Consider the following 22,147-nt stretch of genomic DNA (forward strand, 5'->3'; position numbering starts at 1 on the left):
CCTATTTAAGTTTTCATTGCTGTAATTTATGTTGATTTCTTTGTCTGACAGTGGACATGGACGACACACGGGCACAGTGCACTGGAAGACTTATCTTCCCGCCCCCCCGACCTCTCTTAGTCTTTTAACAGTCTTTTATAGGTAAAGGGTTGCTCCAAGGAAGGGATATTTAATTGCCCTTGAGATCCTCAAGAAGCAAAAGAAAAAATGTCTCACTGATTTAAAAAAAAAAAAAAAAAAAGCTGTCTCTTCCACTTCAAAGCCGCAAATGGTGCCAAGATACTTTCAGCACAAGACAAAATATCTTTCTTCATAGACCAGTCTGTGAACAGCCAGCTCAGGCAGGTTAATCATTTTTACTGCCCTATTTATTTTTTTTAAAAAACCCTCATATTTAACACATCTGTTAAATTTTGCTTAAAAACTATTTTCCCTCCTGGTATGTATACAATAGTACAGATATGGCTGTAAAACCATAATTTACCTCGGCATTCTGTTCTAGTTGGCGTGCTCTGATATCCCATACGACACTGGCATATGTAGGATCCCTGGGTGTTCACACAGTCTCCACTGATGCACGGATTCTTCTCACATTCGTCAACATCTGCAAAAGACAGACAATATATTTTTATTAAGACATTGGTTGAAAGGTATTCAGGTCTCTAGGGGTATTTTATTGTTTTGTAGTTGGAGAAATAGTGTGCTTCCATCTGAAAGGAAAGGGGACACCAGTAAATTCCCAGTAAAAGGATCCCATGTTCTAAGCTAACCAGGAGCTGGGAAAAAGGAGTACTCAACAGGACAAGGTATGGCATGTGCAAGAGGTAGAGACCTTAATCCCACACCTCCACATTCCCAGCCCCACGGGAGACACAGATTTTGACAGAAGCAAAATCCTGCATGTAAGAGACAGCTAATCCTTGCTGCTATCATCAAGCTCTGGCTGAGTTCCAAAATTAAAGGGCTCAAGAGCCCACCAAGATACTCCCGATGAGCTGAAAGAGGACTTGTAAATCTTACTAAGCCAGGTATCATGACTGCTGTTTTTATTTTTTTAACAATAGGTCATTTGCATACTCAAAGAGCTGGTAGCATTTTAAAGAGGTCATTTTCAATCACTAATAAACATATTATAGTCACAGGTTAGTAAAATAAGAAATCCTTACTTCTGTATAGTTTTGTGGCAAGTTACAAGATTTGTTAAATACTGTCTTGAAGGCAAAACTGCTGTAAAAATAAGTTTACAGTTGAAAGCAGTTAGTTCTTGGAAGTCTATTTACTGGTTTGTTGTTTTGGGGTTTTTTTTTGGGGGGGGGGTGTTTTATTTAAAAACTCAGAATTATTACATTGTGTGGAAAAGAATTTTTTTTCTTTAAAACAAAATTTCCCTCTGTGATTTACAGCAGAAAACCACATACCAATGCATTCCCCTCTAACATCAAGTTGGAATCCTTTGTTGCACTCGCAGCGGTAACTCCCGGGAGTGGGAATACAGCGCCCATTAAGGCAGAGATGTCGGAACAGTTGGCAATAGTCAGTGAAGTTCACCGGCAAGATCACTGAAATAACAGAGTTGGAAAAATATTTTAATAGTTCATCATAATCATTTTTGGTAATCTGCAAGTTGTGCAGCATTTTCCATTAAAAGTCAACATTTACCTTCCATCACAATGTGTATTACATAGTAAAACCACCATTGGGAGATAGAAAATGGCACTTTGACTCTTAGAGATATGTCTGAAAACAACTAGCCACCACTTATTTTTTCATTGTGGCAAGTCTGATCCTGTTTTCCTCTTCTGCAGGACAAAAGGGGACCGCAGCTGCTCATACCTAGTGGTAAAGTGGGTACATGGCACTGCAAGGACTCCACTAAAAGCCTACAGTAGCGAAGAGCAGGCAGACTGGTTCAGTTATCTCTGTTTTCATAGACAGCAGAGTGAGAGGAGGGCAGGGATAACCCTGGAAGGTATGCCTATATGGTCTTTGGCAAGCAGATGTGAGCTGGCTCTGTCTGTGCTCACAGCTGACCAGAAGCTGTGCAGCTACGTCAGTGCAGTGTCAGGCCTGAGTTTTTTTGCCTCTTAGGCTTATTAGCTCAGCTTGGTGCTGAACCAAGACTAAATAGTTTCAGCTGGTGCCAGTGCAAGCAGAGAATGCTTGCATCTGTGCAGAGCATCGGCAAAATGAGCTTGTGTTTACTTGCAAACGAGTATGTGGCTATGCCAAACAATTTTAGGTGGCACGTGCCTGCTTCAGACTATATGGGCACACAGTAAATTCCCTGAGCAAGGGACAGAATAAGGAATATATTGGTATTCTGCTCTGGCTTCCTCCTTGCTCTAGCGAAACCTACCCATGCACATCACTGAAAAAGTTCTTTCTTCACATTGGGTCAGCCTCAGTGTCCAGCAGATTAGTATTTTTATCGTCACATTTCCTATCTGGCCAAGCAACACTGAGGAAAACAACCTGAAAGAAGCTGCTTCCTCCCAGCCAAGCTCTTTAATGTAAGTAACTACCACAACCTAGTCAAAGAGCTATTCACTTTCCTCAACGTTGACATGCAGCAAAGCTCACAACAGCCTTAAAATAACAGTAATGTAACTACTACAATACATGGGCCTCAGTACAGACAGTGAGGATGTAGTTTTTGAATCCTGTCTTATCAGGGAAAACACTACTAATGCGCTACACTTGCTGTAAGATACTTGGTAACCAGGCTATGATTAGAAGGATATCCAGAAACTATAATTGTCCACATAAAGTAAGCAAAAGATACCAGCAGCTGAAGGGAGCACATTGCTCCTGAGAAATGCACGTTTTTAAAGAAGCTAAATGCAAATGGTGCAGGGAAAGGTTATTATTTCTTTCTTACCATGAGGCGGTGGAGCCCGAGATGGATACACAATTTCTGGTTGTTGAGGTGGGTAAACACCAGGAAGGAGTGGTGGAGGGATGACGTCAGGACGGCTCGGAGGAAGGTCAGGTCTTGCTGGCAGTAGAGCAGCTACTGTGCATAATTTGCGATACTCATCTGAAACATGAAAACGTGAATGCTGTTTTAGACTCTTGTAGCCTTTCCATTTAATCCAACTCTTCCCCTTTTTGCAGTGTTTCAGATTAGCAATAACAAACCTTAAATAACCTGGAAAATCTGAGCCTATATGCTTTCTTCATAGTAACAAGCTTTGTTCTGTGAATTGAGTCATTAATCCATAGGAGGATATCAATACTACTTGTCAGAAGACTGCTAGTAAAAAGATAGCATAACTGACATTCTGGATATGAAATTGAACAGTGAGGCAGGGACCTGATCTTAATCTACTTAGTCTTCTTTCAGGCAAAAACTTTGATGAAGTCAGTGGGAAGTTTACCTAAAGAAGGACTTTTGGACTTGATCCCAAGTTAATTTAATACAAAGCTTGCCACAGAGTTAGGAAAATACTGAACAGGGAAAAAAGCCCAGTTTCAACTGGATTTCTTAAAAGTTAACCTCCTAAAACAAAGAAATATAAATATAAGCAATGAGGCAAAACCAATTAGAGAATGAATACACTAACGCTATTGCCCTGTGAAAAGGAAGTTTGGCAATAAATGCAGAAACCAAATGAGGTGCAGTCTAAGGAGTGCAGACAAAGAGAAACTGAGTCAGATCCACACGGAGTTCATCCTTCCCCAGACGATGGGAAAATGATCTATTTTGCTGTAAGCACAGTCTATGCCGAGTGTTATGCATTCTCCTATTGTTTATCGCTATTAGTGGCATCTGCCCTACTGCCCCACTTTTCCTCCTGCCCCCAACCCTTTTGTCTTTGGGAAATGTGGGTTTGGAACTTGCGATCCAAAGAATGCACAGAGTATCACAATTAAAGACCGCATTTCCAGCTGACCTAATTCATGTCCACAATTCGTGTGTACACAAATAACTATTTGTGCAGCCAATATCTTTGAACTTCAAAATTTTAAAGTTTATGGCACAACAGGGGAGAGGAATTATATAATGAAAACAAAATGCTACAGAGATGCATGAATTCCTGAAACAATATAAAAAATGAGAACTGAAAAATAAATTCAGTGTTGGGAGAACTAAGCTGGATATTTCAGCCTTCACCACTTTCATTTCACTTCTATTTCCACCTGTAAAACACATTAGAAGCTCTTCCCAAATCACTGAGGATTTGTTAAATAAACATGGTAGACTAAAGTTCTGCTTTTCCTGATTATGATCTTTGCATTTATTTTAATGCTCTTAGGTGATCAGTTTGTTTCATGTGTCACTGCATTTCCCTCTATTGTTCCTCAGAGTGATTTTAATCTTTAAATCACTCCCAAGAAGATTTTGTTGTATTATGTATTGTATTTTGTTCCATTGGGGTTTTTCCTAGCTTTCTATTTTGCCTATTCATATGTAAACTGAATCTACCCTCAATCAGTGGTCTACCTGTGATAAAACAGAGACATTCAGAAGAAACAGTGTCTGTGTATGTATATACACAAATTCCAATATGCAAATGTTTGCTAATGATGGTGGTTTTAATAGTCAATTCTCTAATACCACATTCTCTACAACTCCCTGATCAGTCCTTGTGAAAGAAACAATACTGTATTTCTTTTTTACTCTAGATTGGTAATATCCAATTATCCAAAGCCAATCCACCAGGAGCCTAGGCCTTCTGTGCAAAAAGAAGTCACAGCCTGGGGTCTGCCCATCGGTTGAATGGAATTAGCACACATGAAGGCACTGCTGAGGTGAGAATTGAACACACACACAGCTGGATGCCTGAGATACCAAGTTTAAAGTATTTATAGCATCAATGGTAAACCCTGTCATTCCACATAAACAATTATTGCCGTGTTATGCAAAGAAATGCAATGCAAGCCTTTTTTATTGCAACTTTAATCTCCATGTATAATTTCTAGCAATAAACAGCCTATTTTATAGTAACACCTGGGTCTGCTGCCCACATTGAAAAGGCAACCGCTTGGTTACATTATGCATCTAGTGCTCCACTTTATATTGCAGTAAATTTCCATTTCAGAGTTAGAGAAACTTTGGGCCACTGACAGCTCTAAATTCCTCATCTTGCCTTCTCAGGATACGTTAAGGAATAACTGAACTTGATTAAATAATGACAGCAATACCTTATATACATGTAAGGCCTTCCAAAGAATTTCAAAGCACTTTTGAAAAGAGCAATTTATAGTCTTAATTTATATCCCAAGTCAGAGGAAAAAAGAAAAAGAAAAAAAAAAAAAGTGGCATGTAACCACGATCTGTAGACCTTCCATGGTTTTATGAGTCAGGAAGTCCTGGGTTCTAGCTCCTTCTCCACCACGTCTCAGTCTGCAGCCTTGGCCAAATTACTTCACTTTTCCACCCAGTTTATTCATCAGTTAGATATGAATAATTAGAAAGTATGTAAAGAAAACAGGGACTGTGTTAAGACTGAAAGCTTTCTCCTTGTCTTCCTATTTCAGACAAGCATCAATAGATTACACTATTTTGTTAACATTATTCTAGGCAGTCTTGGACATTTAACATGATTAAATATTATTAATGAGATTGTGACAGAACCAGGAAGAGTCTTCCAGGAGTTCTGATCATAGATCTCTGCTCCAGTATCACGCAGTTTCAATCACACGATTAAAAACAAGAACAATAAACACTCCCATTCAGGACCTCTGACAATTTCTTCAGAGTTACACTGCTGTAATGTTACGGCCCCCATTCCTCCCTAAATTCTGCACCTCTCTTGAGCTCCTCCCATCAATCCTTAAGGTTCTTGTATTCTTCTTTTCTAAAGCATTTCATGAGGTCTCCAGTCCTAAACAATCTCAAAAACATCTCTCCTCCCCTCCCTCACGCTTAGTTTCACAATCTGCTCACCATCTTCTCTATATTCAAATCTCACATTATCTGGGGATCTCAATACACAGGGAGGCGATAAAGTACAGCACATTTTGGTAGCAGACAGAAATCATGTTCTGTGTCAAACTTCAGGAAATAAATGGCACCTCAGAAAGCTAGACATAAGAGCAAGGAAACCCCAGTTTTCCAATGAGAATGAAACTGCAGGAAGAATAGGGCTCTATTAGAAGACTCTGGAGGAAGTAACTTGAGCCTGAAGAGGATGCTAAAAACAAGATCTGGATCAGGCAAGGTCAGAATAACCAGGCTACAAAACATTAACTAACAACAGATAAAATCCTTTGTTTATGGCTGCTTGCCCTAGCCTCCTGGGGGTCCTGAGCAACCTGCCATAGGAAGCTGTGCTTTGAGCAGGGGGGTTGGACTAAACAATCTCCCAAGGTGCCCTCCAGCCTCAATCGTTCTATGTAGTTCCTTAATGAAAACATTACTGGAAAAAAAAAAAAAATCACTGCCTAATTCAGTGTTCAACCACGCTCCTGAGAATACAGGTGGATTCATACCGGTGGATCTGATTGGGCACATTTCAGGAGCAGTGGCTGCACCAGAAGACCAGCATCGGCCGCTGTCACAGCAACACTGCATTTTGGACAAAGGCTGGGGGAGCTGATTGCCGCAGCGCCCGTTGGTCAGAGAAGAGAAGCAGTATCCAGGACGCACATCTGCCAAGAGAAAGAAATGGATATGTAATCGTCAGTCCAATGAGGAATGTGACTTTCACAAAAGGGAAAGATCCCGTTTTTCTTGGATGATTACATTATCGATGACATAGCACTTGCAACATTACAACAATCAGAAAACAGAAGGCAGAAAACCAGAAAAATCTAGGTCATATTTGGGCTGCTTTGGATTCAGGTGTAACACCTCCTGTGAGAAAGCTGAAGTGAAATATGGAACAGCAATGAATTAATGGAGACAAAACCAGAATAGAAATGTGTACTCAGTATATAATAAAATATGCTTCTGTGTCCCCAAAGAAAAATTGCAGTGTCATCTCTATTAAAGATAGTACTGGATCAATTCTGTTTAAGCTTTGATTTGAAAGCCGCTGATGTATAGCAATAAACTCACAGCACTGCAGCTCTCAAAGCATTAATGCATTTTTCATTAGTCATGGCTTCCCCAGCTGAAGTTTGTAGTGATTTGACAAGATATAGGCTTGCAGGCAAGAAAGAGCAATACAGCTTTAGCTGGTGCCATCACATTGTTTATGGAGATGTGCTGGCTTCCTGTCTGAAAAGGGTAAGCACGTGCTGTACAAAGAACGTCCTGTACCCATATTTCATACACTCAGCTTTAACAACATTGCACAGAGATCCCCCAGTTTAGAGAAGGGAGAGAAAACGTGGATGGGAACAAAATAAAAAAAAAATAAAATCTTGTGATACAATCTGAAGCTCTGAGCAATTGTTTCACAATATGTCACATCATGTTAAACTCAATATAAGCTGTGGTGTGATTTGATGCTGCACGATAAAGCAGACTAAGTTTCTTTCTAAAATATACGAACATTTGCTGTCAAAATGCAGAGGAAAAAGTTGCAGATATAACCTTACAACAGCAGACACCATTCCCTAAAGAAACAGTATCTCAGTTATCCAGGGCATGGCGGATTCATCTGTCTACTAACAGTGCTTTCCAGAGTTTACTAGCTATTCTAGTGGACATAAAAAAAAAAGCAAGGAAGTTTCTTATTATTTTGAGGAAATTGATATATAGTGATGTGTTGGGAGAGTCTGTGATGGTTCTGCCTTTTATTAGCTGGAACCTTGAACACGGATATTACTGGCAGTACAGCTGAAAGAGTTAGCTGGCCTTTGCTTCCAAATTTTAGTTAGTTCACTTGTATTATCATATAATGGAAATCTGAAACGGAAAAAAAAAATCTACTTAGTTCTATTATTACTGGTCCCCCATTTTCTCCTGGTATCCAACTAAACTGCCAAACACATACACTCCTTAATCTACCATTTTAAAAATCAAATAAAGCTCTGATGCAAACTGTTCCCTGCTGCATCTGTTATAATTCTGGTCTTCACATGGAATGGAGAGATATTCAGATGCTTGGTGTGATGGTGGGGTGGATGGTAAGGAAGGAAGTCCTCTAACAGACCCAATCACCATTTTCTCTAATTCATCCTTCTCAGTTTTGGTCAGTACTAAGTTTTGAAACATTTAAAAGCAGTAATGGGCAGAAATGGAAAAAGGATCTACACAGGATCTGTGCAAGCACACAATGTGCCATAAAAAGGTAAACACACAGCAAACACCTTTGTCTACCTATAGGTGTAAGAGCTTATCCAAAAGCCACATCATTTTCAGAAAAAGACAGTAAGTTTGTGAGAAAAATGCCAAATCTTTCCATATTCCTAATCAGACGTGATTCTTGTTTTCTCCTTTCATTTTCTGTTCCAAATGGTAAAACACACAAATAAGGGCAAGAACAGCAGAAAACAGTTTTTTTTACTGTTTCAGCTTTTAATATTTTAATATTTTTCACTAAAAAAAATATAGTATTTTGAAAGGGCAAAAAATCACCATCAAAATAGCTTTCAAGAAAAATGTGCCTCTTTAAAAGAAACAAAAAAAGAAAAAAAAGAAAAAACATCAAAAAGTAACACTGACCAAACAAATTTATGCCAGCTGGAAGTGTGGGCTAGCAGCTTTCTTCATAGCACTCTTGATGTACTTGGGTTGAGATGTCCTGCTCTTGTTTCTGCTCTTCAGCTCTAGCAGATATTATCTTTGCTTTGTCTATTCTAATTTTTAAGGTTTGTAATAATGGAACTCCCGGTTCTTCCTTAGGATGTTTGGCTCCAGTGCTGCTCAGTTTGAGTCCCATAAGGGATACATTTCTCAGAAGCACTTCCTCATCTCTAACAGAAGAGACACGTTCAGCTAACACTTCTCACTTAAGACAGGCATGTTGTAATTAAATCAAGATTACATGTTTTGCCCAGCTCAAGTACAGATTTGGGCTCTGTCCTTGTTAATATGGCAAGTATGCAGTCTGCATATTAGACATGAATCCAAAATATCTGCAGATAATTAATAGTGCCTCCCATTTAGCACGTTTTGCCTTGGACACAAAGCCAAAATTTTAATGATGGCTCGTAGTCTGGCATATTACTTAACACAGCCTGTCATCATTTGAGTACCCAATTCTTTAGCTGAACTATTTCAGCCTACAAATTCAGTGGATGAAAAAAGGCTGGAAAACTGCAGGAATATAACATGGGTGTGAATTTTGGGCAGTCCTGACTGAGCAATGACCATGAAAAGTAAAAAGCAAATGGAAGTTGTGCATCTCTAAAAATTTTTTGTTACAGAAAGGTGAATCTCCTTCATAAATATTAAGTACAAGCAGCAATCAATGACTTAACGATCCACAGTCATTCAGGAGCTATTAATCTGAAGCAATAAAAGCAACTCCCACTGGCATTTTAAGTGTACAATATGGATCCAATCTACCAAAATGCTGTTCTTGATAATGGAAGCAATATAGTTCATTTCTCACAACCTGCAGAAATAGAATGGCACCATTCAAAAGGAATCATAACCCAAACTACTTCCAGATCTCTTGGGTAAGTTAATATCATTTGTTACTTTTGTCTGTGAAGGTGGGGGTTTTTTTTCAATTTTTTCCCAAATGATTTTCTACCAAAGGTACTAAACACAGGGTGCTCTCTTGAAACCCAGTACTGGCACTGTGTACGAGCCTTTAAATAAACAAGCCAAAACTGAGGAAATAAACCTTTCATTTAATTCTCAAATGACAATAATTGCTCAAAATTCAGCACTGGCAGTGAAAAAAGAAATTACTGCATAAAAATGAGAAAAAAAAATTAATTGAATACTTGACCTGCCTCAGAGCAGGCTGTATGCTTCCCAGAAGCAATAAGTGCTAACACTACTCTTTCATGGCTTTGGCACTACAGTGGCAGTCATTTAATTCACACAGTTCTTTGGTTCTTGGTCTGGCCTTTGGAAGACAGGTTCTGCTCTGCCACAGTGAAAGCCTGAACGAACAGCACTGCCAAATCATCAACATCATGAAAGCAGATACAAATGTCCCACACCCAGCTTATCACACTACTTCCTTTAATGAAAAATACCTGCATTAAGATCATAACACTTGGAATGAGGGAAAAAAAGCTGTTTGGGGTGATTACCTTCTTTCTCAAGTATATTTGCTTTTCTAAATAACTGCTGAATATAACATGGACTAAATCAAAGACAAACAGAACAAAAATATCAAGGAGATGCGTTAAACAAGTTCTGCCTATTTTAAGGCAACAAATACAGCTGAACAGAAAAACTGTAAAAAGAAAAAATGAAAGGGAAGGTCACAACAAAGAGGCAAAGAGGAAACAATTCCTGCAAATGGAAAACTCATTTCAGAATACATACATAGGCACATGATGTAATTGTATGTAAAAGAAGCATTTCAAGATCACGAGTTGAAATATGTTTCTGGTACACTGTTACCCATTTTAGATATTCATGAACGTTCGTGACATCTACTGTCTTATTATTTACAGGATTCTACTCACCTATGCACTTTAAACCATCAGGAGCTGTATAAAACCCTGGAGGACACTTGCAGAAGTAACTGCTAACTGTGTTTGAACACTCTCCTCCATCACAGATTCCAGGAATGGTGCTGCATTCATCAATATCTTCAATGCAAAAAGAGAAACAGGGGCAGGTTAGCTAAATTAGTTCTGGCATGAGAATAGGTATTTTATAACTAGTATTAATGATCAAGTTCAGTGTGATCTGAGAGCCCTCTTTACTTATGTACTAGGGGCATAATCAGCAGTTTTGAATCACGATCTTTTGTTAGGCATCTTATAAACGCAAGTGAAACAGAACTTAAGAAAATATTGTATCTGTAAATTGCAAAATGCCATAGAGTTTGTTTTACTGCTTAATAATGATGGATGAAAATCTTAAACTGCAGAGGGGATTTACTAAGTAAACCATAACCCCTCCGGTTTGAATTCTGCACACTAGAATTAAGAAAACTGTCATGGGACCTGTAATGACCATAGTGATCAGGAGCTTAACCATTATGTCTCAGGGCATCTCCAGCAGCAGAGCGTCTCCTGGCACCGTACAGAGGCAATGGTTCAATACTGACTCAAAGGGAAGCATAGCACCTACTGCATTGCCCATCCTTCTTACTGTACTTGGGTTTTTCTAGAAGTCCCCCATATAAAAGCACTGAGCAGCTAGGCACTGTTTAATTAATACAATCTGACAGGATTATAGCTCAACACAGGATGACTGCAGGCAACAAAAATTACCTTTCCTGGCTTTTTCCACTAAGTGAATGTTTTGAAGTTTCAAGAGATTTCTAGACAGTAATCGAAATACCTACTGCAGAAGTCAGGCAATGTCCGTAATTTCCCTTAAATTTTGTCAGCAATTTTAAAATAAAAGTCTGTATCATGATATTCTTCACTAATGAATCTCAATACATATACTAAATAATCATCACCATAGATCCAACGCAGAAAAACTTTCCAAGTCTGCAGAAAAAACCCTAACAGATACCTTCTTATAGCTGCATACATGAACAGAGGGAACTTAAAGGGTTTCTTCCACAGCTAGGAGTTTATGTTATTGACAGTCATGTGAATAACAACCTATGCCAGCCCCAATTGCTCCCTAATTACCATCAGCAGCCTGCCTGTAATGTGTAGTTACTTTCCCCCTGGTTTCCAGCGACTGTCTTAACAATGCAGCTGTATCTACTTAGCACTGCTCTCATCTTCTAGGAACCTGGAGTCCAGCTGAGCTTAAAAACAGCTAGCTTTTTTCCATAGTACCTACAAGAAGAATCAGCAAAGCAGAGCAGAAAGGGAGGTTATTCTCTAGAGTGATCAACGACAACTGCCAGTCACAGCCATCTACAATCACCCAGTTTCTCTCCTGACAGGGAGAATCCAGCCAGAAATAATGGCATCACAGGACTCTATCCAACCTCTCCTCCAGAGATCTACAAACAGATAGACACATGGCTGTAATAATGATTTCACCAACCACAAAAATTTCTGAGATGAAATACTGCAACACCACCCAACACACCAAGGCAAGGAGTGAATAATATCATAGTCATTAAAAACGATTGGAGGAATTTAAATGTAACGCCTAAATTGGAATTTGGCCCCAACAGATGGGGGAACACCCAAAGTCCCACAGGACCGTTAATGAGTGTTTTAGCAAGTAGAGAGGATCTCTGTTTGACTTCTCCTGTGAGGATGGTAATACAAAAATTCAGTAATATAAAAATTATCAATTCCTCTTCCCCTAGGTAAAGCATTGGATGCCCTAATACCTTTGTGGTCCCTTGCCTTTGCAGGAAAGGAGTGGAGGGACTGGGGTGGCATACAGACAACCGGACCTTGTAGACCAACTCATCCTAAGTGGTGCGGGGCCTTGGGCCCCCTGTGCACACATTCCTCCCCAGCATCTTGCTAACTGTCGTGATGTGGGTCGCATTCCTCGCTTGGGTGTGTGAGAAGGGTGTGACTTTTTGTTCAGTGCTACTTCAAGGATGTTGCCAAAGCCTCAAGTCCAAGTGCCCTGGGAGCACTGCTAAGAGACTTCTGGCTTCTGCTCCAGGATTATACTCCACAGGAGTCCCAAAAGTCTCAGTGACAAAAAATGTGGAAATTGAATTTTGGTCTGAATAAAGCCCTTAATTAACAGTGAAAAATGCAGTCGTAAATGGATCAGATTCAAGCATTTTCTGACTCAAATTCACCAATGTTTATCTTAAAGTCACTGTTGCCACTGTTTACATAGAATCCGACCTTTTTAAAAGCAAAATCATCACTCTTTATTTTAGGGTTGAGCCTAACCCAAACAGTTTTTCACTATTTGTATTAGTGTTGACATTCATACAAGCAACATTGTCATTGTTAAGTATGCAAGTTTTATAAAGGTAAGTATACTCGATGTACACGCAGACATGCATGTCACTCCAGGAAAAATTACTCCCCCCAATCACCACAAAAAGTATTTACCTCAGCATGAACACAACTGGAAGAGAAATGGTTATATGAAGCAGTGAAATAAGGTAAAACTTAAAATACAGTTTTCCACCAGCTACGCTAATAGAGACAATTTTGGCCAACACACCTCATTTCCCATCTTGTTGCATTGTCTCACTGTAGCTGAGGATTTCTATCATGATCTTACTTTAATGGGAACCCACTGAAAAAACAGTACTGGTAATTCAGCAGGTAGCTCCCACTTCTACTAAACCAGTGACCAAGGACACATTACAGCTGCCAGAAGTCCTACTTGCTGGATAGGAAGTTAAACCAACCACACGATCAGATGTTAATTATTATGTATTAGAATTAACTACAGTTAATTACTATAAGGCAAATACCTTGTCTTATATCAGAGACTTCAACTTAAAACTCAAAGGGATAATTTAAAAAAGCAGAATGGATATTCCGTTGTTAGGCGACTCTGCTCTTAACTGTTGAATCACTATCCTATTTCATTCCACTGGTATAAGGGTGTTACTTCTAATTCTTTGAATTGTATTAATACCTACACAGCTTTAACTAAAATTGCTTTGTACATGCAATATGACGATGCACTGAAAGTAAGTCTCTGTCTGCTGAAGTTCAAAAATTTACAGGTATGGAACCGAAGAAAGAAAACTCCATCCTGTCTTTGCAGCCAGGTGATCACTCCAAGGGGACTTCACAAGATGGGGCAGGAAATTTGTGGCAGGATTTGGGAACGAACCAAGCTATCCCAGGTTCTTGGGTCCAGTCCCTCAACTATTACCAAGTGCAGGCTCTGAAGGTGGTGGTTGTTAGGGTTTTTTTGTTTGGTTTTTTACATGATTCAGCAATCGAAAAACACCATAGAAATGTTTGTAAAATGCAGCCTATGCAAGCCTACGGATCTCAGTTTTTCAAGTACCAATACTTAACAAGGCACATGTTCAGTCTTTCCTATTCACCATGTTCTTGGTACTTCACCCACAGAAGGAAACACTTGCAACCCTAAAGGTGGGTTACTTTCTGCCAAAACCATTGGCAGTCAATATGAAAACCATGCTGTGTACACACTCTTCTGAAATTGCTTTCCCTAACCTGCAATTAAATTATAAAGCCTTGCTTGAAATAGGGATCTTTCTTTTGAAAGAGTAAGTCATAATTTTTCCAAAACGACTAAAAAATTTTTGAGTGCTTCCTTAAAGGCACCTGATGCAAGAAAGGGTGGTGGATGTACACCTTACTCTCACAGTCACACACCTTTATGCTATTGAAAGTTGGCACGCCAAAATCACTAACCGTTTATGAAACTTGCCTGCTCACATTAATTTTTGTCTAATGACTGAAAGAAGAATCAGTTGTAAGAGTTTAAACATTATCTGGACTTCATTGTGAAGAAGAGGAATCAAAACTGTGCAATTGACACGTTTTAGTACTATGTTCCTTATGTATCAAAAATTCTCTTAAACCAAAGGGGACATCTATGCCTGATTATTATATAGAGAAAAAATACTATCAAATCACAGTGAAAAATTAGCAAGATTCCATAATCACACACTGCAAATTTCCACACTAAAATCTAGCACCTGCTGTGCTTCCAAAACAGGACGACCAATAAGGACAGATAAAATGTTTGTCCTTTTTTAACATCTGCAACTGTAAGGATGAGTTTAGAGCATAGTCCTGCGGTCTTCATTCAGCAGTGTCAAATTCTCATTAATGTTAAATACGGCTTACCTGAGTAGGTGGGAATGTGTTGAACCTTCCAGTCATATATACACTTTTTGGTTAAAAGATCCACACAGAGACATTTGCCTCAAGCATTTCTAAAGCAACATATCGGTTAAAAAGTATTTTTAATTTTAATGTTTCATTTGTTTCAAATGTACCTTTAAGTTTGTAAAACGTTACGTGAATAAAAGGCTGGAAAAAGCTGCAGGGCCGATATTTAAGATTTTCTGGTTTAGAAGGAGAAAGGACCATTATTCGTATTTGTTGTGAAGAATGCTATTTGCATATGCAAGGAAAAAGAGACTGGAAAGTTTGTGACAAACTCCTAAACAAGGTTGGCCCCAAAAAGAAGACTTTCCCGCCTTCACTTTCAGAAGAAAGTTCTAAAAGTTCTTACCATCGCATTTTTGTGTCACTTCATTAAACTTGTGTCCAGCTGGGCATTTGCACTCAAAAGATCCAACAGTATTAATGCAATTTCCCCCTTGACAGATCCCAGGGATGGCTTGGCATTCGTCCACATCTATCATATAAAAAAGGAAAAAACACCCACTTTTAATTCATTTCTCAAGAACAGCCATAATAATTTGTCTACAGAGAAATTAAAGTAAATATGCCTAAATCCATTCTTCACCCATCATAATATTATGATACTTGCTTGCGAAGACAGACACTAATTTTGTAATTATTCTATGCAAAGTATGATTAAGTATAGTACTCTGAATATTTTCTGCAAGAAATCACATCATTATTATTGTTACAGACATCAAACATCTAACTGCTATTGCTTTGTTTTTCCAAAACATCTGGGGAATGGTGTGCAGAGAATACGGCCTGCCAAAACCCACGTTCTTTTAAAGTATCTGAAGCTGGGCACACAAAATCACTTGCCCCTTCGAAAATCTTGGCAACTCCATACAGTGCATAGCCCACCAGCGCAGAGATGCAGGAGCCATGGAGGAGCGCTGTGCAACGTGCATGGAGGGGGCCTCACGGAGAGGCAAGGGGAACTGCATAGTCATTATTGATGGAAATGATTAACTCATCACTCCAGTAAGATCGGCATCAACGACCTTAAGCTGTGGTTAGGATTTGACTCAAGAAGTTTCATAGCCATAATTAATGTCTCAGGAGGAATTATTAATGACCCACTTAGACACTCATAACTTTGGATGGTTTTTTCCCCTTTTTTTCTCTCTTTGCTTTTAATTTTTTTTACTCAAGAAAATGAAACAACAAATAGGGTATCACAGGCTAGGTAGGAAGCTCAAGACAAACATTTTCAAGAGGCCCCAGTTTTTGGCCTCACAGCTATTTTAGCACAACAACATGTGTGTCATCACTTAGATGCAAAAGTGTTGCTACGGCTTAGTAACAGACAAAAGAGACTAAAGGAGGAGGAGTGGCATTGCAATAGGAGACAGCAGAGGTCTGGCTCACAGTCCCCAGGGGCGGCCCTGTGTCTGCTGCTCCCTGTCCTTCGGAAGCAGAGTGCTCGCCACTCTCCAACCCAAACGCCTGTGCTTCCCCCATCTACCCAAGGAGTGCCAGCTGCTGCTGGTAAAACCCGATTGCTTGAATTCTTGGGCTTCACACTAGGATTGGTTTCAATGCAGGGACACAAGCTGAAGGAGATGATGCCTTCAAATCTCCCTTTATAAATCTCGGAGAGCCAGCTGTAATGTGTCTGGTACTCTGAAAAGCAAAGTATTATGTCTGTACAAAAGGCCAAGAGGCAATTTCCCTGGGAGCCACAAGTAGGAAGCTTTAGGAACGCCAAGGGGCATATCTGTACCACATCGCAGAGCGTTATGTAAAGATCCCCGGGCCGACCGAAGCGGGCCGGGAGGTGCAGCAGCGGAGCCAGAGCAGTGCTGTGCCTGAGCTAACTGCTGTGCTGGGAGGCACAGGGAACTAGCACAGCCTCAGCACCCTCGACACAGCCACATTGCCGCAGGGACTCGAGCTACAGCAATATGCTGTGCTTTAATAACAGTAATCAGACAGACTTCATGGCACTGTGCTCACTTAAAAAAAAAAATTAAAAAAATAGAAGCCATGCTCCTGAGTCACGATGTCTGTTTCAAAATCCCACCTTTTGGCTTTCATTTTCCTCCTCTGTATCTTTAAAAACCTCAGCTGTGATATTAATTTAACTATCGGCCAGACAGACAAAGTCAAACTGTGGGCAGCAATATTCTATTTACTTTTTAAAATAAACTTGCCTTCCCCTCAGTTTTATTTTTTCTGACTTCTCCACACAATAATAACGGTTCCTTTTTCTCTTTAGAGAACCTGGATTTTATTTAACCTGCTTTCCTTTATTTAGATTGAATATGGATGTGAAATCCCTGAAATGTCTTCAGTCTGAATGGATGTTATCTGATTTCAGAAGGACTGGATTTAGTACAATTGCATGAAAAATAAAGCTAATGTGTGGTTCCATAGAAGGTCTGTCGAAATTATGAACACATTACAAGAGAAGGGAAAACTGGAAAGTACAAGTCAAACATACAGGGCCAAAACTGTGTTGGCACCGCATACAGATTAGCATAAATGTAGCTGCATGCTAAGAAATGTGCAGCAAGCAGAAGTAGCCTTATTCCAAACTGCACAAACCCATTGCAGAGGTCACTGCAGCTTTTCCGTGACACAAACAAGTGGGATATAACTAGGTGTGGCATGAGTTCAGGGGTGTGGGCCACATATTTATGCACATAAGATTTCAGGAGTGTCCAGAACCTCGATTCACAGATTTCTGCACAATTCAGTTCTGACCCTTACAGTGAGAAAGGGGAACAGAATGGCTGAGGTTAAAATATGTGCACATTATGCAGCATACACAAACTTGCCCATCTCAAAGTTCATCATGCCTGTCTGCAGGCACCAACCAGGACTTGGCCTGTGACAGAGGATATCTACATTTTTTAATGCAATGGAATGCCTTGAAGTCCTTCATAGGAATTTCATGATTAAATAAAATTACTCATAGATTTATAATCTTTATCTCTCCTATTTTCAAAAATATTGTAACTTATTAGACAATGTTAGACAGATTGAAATAAACTAGCCCCAAAGATATGGTCCTGGGAATTTATAATCCGCATCAGTTTAATACATAGCTGCCCCTGTTAACTTTCTCCTGTTTCCTGCCAGACATCCAGACAATAAAAGAATTTATACAGCTGGAAGTATTAGAATAAAAGCCAAAAGCAGTGTAAGGACTTTCTATGGTAAGGCATGCTCAGAAAGAAGTAAGCAACATCTGGGTGGATTTTACGATTTGAAACAAATGCAAACCCATTTCCAAAATTGTATAAAATATATAATAGGGCATTTCAAATGGCACGACATGCACTTTTCTCCAGGTCGAAGCAGTGTAGCTCAAGAGATAGGATGTCCAAGATGAATCAAAAATGAACAAATTTTAGCTAAAAAATCCCACACTGGATAAATGGAACAGTACTGCCACAGATTGATTTTTGCATGTTTTGAGTGCTTTTTGAAACAGAATAAATTCCTCCACAGAATGATCGAGTGGTACACTCAGAAAAACACCATTACAGAACCAAGGGAAAGGGCTGCTGGCAGTGAGAAATTCATTAAGATGCTGGCTGCTCTCACATGACCTAAGTTACTAATGTACTCACTTGAACATCAGGCACTCACTGAATCATGAAGTAATGCATCTGACAACGTTTTTCCATTCTTCACACATATAGCTGAGAATGGCTTAGGACAGGTTATTCACAGCAGTGTAACTCAATTAAAATTAATCCAGTAACAATTTCAGCAGCTTTTGGGGAAGCTTTGCTGCTAACGTACCTTGACAGGCCCCAGTTCGAACGTTTGGAATGAAACCTCGGCGGCAGGGATGCGGCTGGGCAGGACACATTTCACAGGGGTGGCCCCATGCTCTCCCAACTGTTGCACAGCAAAGGGTTTTTGTGCAGACTATTCCGCTGAGCTGTCCCTGGCACATCTGGTTGGTTATCAAAGTGAAGCAAGGGCCGGTCCTGTAATCTGCACCAAAGACAGGAAACCTAATCAGCATCACAATAAAAATACACAACAAAACTCATAATAAAGCAAAACAACAGCACATTCAGGCAAGCGTTCTGCACATAAATTTTGCACCAGCCCAACAATTTTACTTAGCGGTGTTCCGCAGAGGATTTTTCTCAAGTTTTCCTCTCTTTCAAATCCACTGAAATTAAGCAGCTCTATGAATACATTGTGACTATTTTAACAGGAGTATTATATACTTTTGCAGCGATTCTGCAGGTCCCCTTTGCTGCTTGGTTTAATCTCTAGTAATACTCCTTGGGAGGTCTTTTCATCAGTTTGTTTTAAATATTCAGTGCATTAATTAAAATAATACTGATAAAAGTTAGGATATGTTTATTTCCACAAGTGTTCTCAAATGAGTCTCAAGGGAAGAGAATACAGACTGCAGGAAGTTTTTTGAGGACAGTTTTCACTGTTATTCAGGCATATGCTGTACCAGATATGTGGGTAAGCTTTGCCTACAGCTGAATGGAGGGCATGTGGAACACATCTGCTTTGATTTGTTTATGGTAGGACAGGCCACTTAGCCAACGGACAGAATTAAACTAAGATGTTAATAAAATACTAGTAGGCTTTATTTTGTTCCATTCTCCAAGGGCAACAACCAAACAGTGGTACTGCCAACTCCTGCTGTCTCCTGTACATCCGGGGTGCGCACTCCAGTTAATTCTTCACAAGCAACCCTAAAGTGTTTTTCTGTTATGGTGCACCAGGACAGAGTCCAGCACCCTGCAAGCAAAGCCAGCAAATTACGAACCTGATGTTTGTCTGTACTGAAATAGTTACCCGGTGCCTCAGCCAAGGTCACTAAGTAATCCACACTGCCTTACAGTCATGACATTATAAATTCCTCCAAATTTCATGACACTTCCAAACTTTGTTAACAATAATGTTTCCACTAAACCATTGATAAATAGTGTTAAATAGGGCAGAAGTAAGAACGGATGCCTCTCCCTTCTGCCCCATCTCCCCACACCAGGTCCACCTTGAAACCTATCATTTAACTAATCTTCATTCCAGTCCAGGGATGCTATGTCCCTATACTATAATTCTGCTGACTAATCAAGCCACTCCTTGATAGAACAAATAAAATGGCTTACAGAAGTCCTATAAGCTATACAGTAGTGCTATATTGTTACTATTACCTTCATCAATTAAACATGATCTTCTCAGAAAGGATAACAAATTAGTATGAAAGACCTATCTCTGATAAACTTGTACTAAATGACACTAAACACCATTTGCTCTTCATTAACTATGTATTACATCCTATAATTGTTATTCTATCTTTGGCCTGTTTAACAGACATATAATCACCCAGATCATCTCTTTTCCTTTTAAAATATTGGAACAATAATAATTTTCTTCCAGCCGCTGGAAATTTGTCCTGTATTTCCAGATTTCTGCAGAATTAACCTGCATGATATGAGAACCCTTTAGCTAGCTCTTTTCAGTCTCCCTGGTGCTGGTTAGCTAGACTAGCTGTATAAAAATATGTAAATGCAATTACTGCTATTTAATGTCATCCTTAAATGCTATCAGACTGCAAATATAAAATTTCTGTCCTATAAAATTTCCTCCAAACAGTACAGCTACATTTATTGAACACATCTCCCTCCTCTTTCCTAGCAGTTCTGTGAGCATCATCATGAAATGGGTCAGAATCTCTGGTATCATCTCTCTTACTCTGGTTACTTAATTCCTTTTCATCGTCTTAACTTTTTTTGGCTCAGTATTTCTTTCTCATTGTGTCCCTTCACTTCCCATATTAATTTTCTACACTTCAGCTTCTATCAAGTTCTTCTCTCATTTTTAGGCATTTTTGTAACTGCTTTCATTTTCCTAGTTAGACAGGCTTGTTTTGCTTTTGTCAAAACTTACACTGCCTTCTTTCTCATATCCCATTGTAGAAATGCGGCTTTGGAAGCATGTAGTACAAAATCAAATATTACCAGCTTTATCTTATTCCTTCAGCACACAAATGAATACAAGTAAGTCACGATCAGTTATACCTATCAATTTAAAAAGTTTAGTTCCAAGATCGATTCTTCATCCTTGAACAAAATGAGGTCTAAGAGAGCTACCTACTTTACTGCATGCAAAACTCCCAATATTAAAACTCCTAATATTAAAACAATAGATGACAATTTCTTTAGAAACATCAGTTTTGTGTCGGCAACAGGAAATCTCCAGTGTACCTCCTCAGAATGAAATCCCTCATTGTAGATTGTCCCTATGCCGTTTATATATAGACGGTTTAAAAAGGAGTCATTTTGTTCTCTGCCGCAGTGGGAAGCACACGTCAGACAGTAGTGAATAACCCATCTTGTGTTTTATGGTAGAATATGAATGGATCAGCATTTACGATTGTTTGCTTTCAAGCTATAAATGACTTAGCAGTGGCTAACATGCCTTAGAAATATGGTGAACTCAATGAAATTAAGTTTATAATCATGCAAATCTTTCCACAAGGTTTCAGTAACAAGTAGGTCAAATATGCACTCAAAACCAAGCAAATCCAGCTCCTATTTGTTATTATCCAAGTTATAGCACTTTAGTATGGAGAATTGTAGACTTTATTTTCCCCTAATCCTTTGCCTTGGTAAATTTTATTCTTAATACTCAGTTTTCTGCTGAGTACAACTTTCCTTTCTTGTATTTTCTCAAATACAATCCTTCACCTTTTCACAAGTAAAATTTTTTTTTGCGTTCTTAATGGAAAATTCTAAAGGTCAGAAAATGCATAAGATCATTTGGATGTACACACTGACCTATGGCCACAGAGAAAACACTTCCAAGTCCATTTTTTTTATACAGAGGCTTAATAAAAAGAGCTCTAAAATTAAAGTAATAATAATTAATAGTGAGTTTAATATTTTTGACACATTACGAGATGAAGGCCTACGAGAAGGAAAAGGAAATGGGATTCCACTAACACGATGTCAAAACGAAAAGAGAATGGTATCACATGTAAAGAGATTTCCTTGAGTTACACCATTTTCCTTGAAGGTGTTTGGTTTTATGAATTATGCTGATTTCAGAAGATGCAGTAAACCCTAGGGTCTATGCTACAAGACACTGACTCGAGATATGAGCTTAAACCCCCAATCTTTATTTTGTAACAACAAAGTTTCCTTATACATTTGTGTCATTTGTGATTACTCAAACTACTTCAACCAATGAAGCTCAAACACAAGGTTCCAAATGATCAGTTAGGAGTTGACGAGAGGAAGGGGAAAAATATAGCCAGAAAAGCTATTACACAGTTTGTTTGGGGATTTTTTCCAGAGTAATTTCATTTTAACTGAAGAATGTTGAGACTTGAAATTCTTTTAGTAAAATGATTTTTTAAAGATGTGCAACTAATAATTCAAATGTTTTAAGTCAT

The 22,147-nt window shown here is 39.0% G+C and overlaps 1 protein-coding gene across 2 annotated transcripts in view; it reads right to left on the reverse strand.

Moving 5' to 3' along the window:
* The window catches only part of FBN1 (fibrillin 1), a 158,040-nt gene that overhangs the window by 83,115 nt on the left and 52,778 nt on the right, over positions 1–22,147 (reverse strand). The window contains exons 7-13 of one of the 2 annotated variants that reach the window (XM_087743599.1): positions 18,517–18,714; positions 15,089–15,214; positions 10,486–10,611; positions 6,436–6,594; positions 2,879–3,037; positions 1,419–1,559; positions 485–604 (exon numbers count right to left, since the gene is read on the reverse strand). In XM_087743599.1, the coding sequence (XP_087599725.1) occupies positions 485–604; positions 1,419–1,559; positions 2,879–3,037; positions 6,436–6,594; positions 10,486–10,611; positions 15,089–15,214; positions 18,517–18,714 (1,029 nt within the window). Of the gene's footprint in view, positions 1–484; positions 605–1,418; positions 1,560–2,878; positions 3,038–6,435; positions 6,595–10,485; positions 10,612–11,241; positions 11,361–15,088; positions 15,215–18,516; positions 18,715–22,147 lie in introns of those variants that run through there. The other variant, XM_087743600.1, reaches the window with a different exon arrangement.

Source organism: Nipponia nippon, unplaced genomic scaffold (genome assembly GCF_047370975.1).
Source record: "Nipponia nippon isolate SJK-2023a ecotype South Korea unplaced genomic scaffold, ASM4737097v1 scaffold_9, whole genome shotgun sequence".
In the NCBI taxonomy this organism is placed as follows: domain Eukaryota; kingdom Metazoa; phylum Chordata; class Aves; order Pelecaniformes; family Threskiornithidae; genus Nipponia; species Nipponia nippon.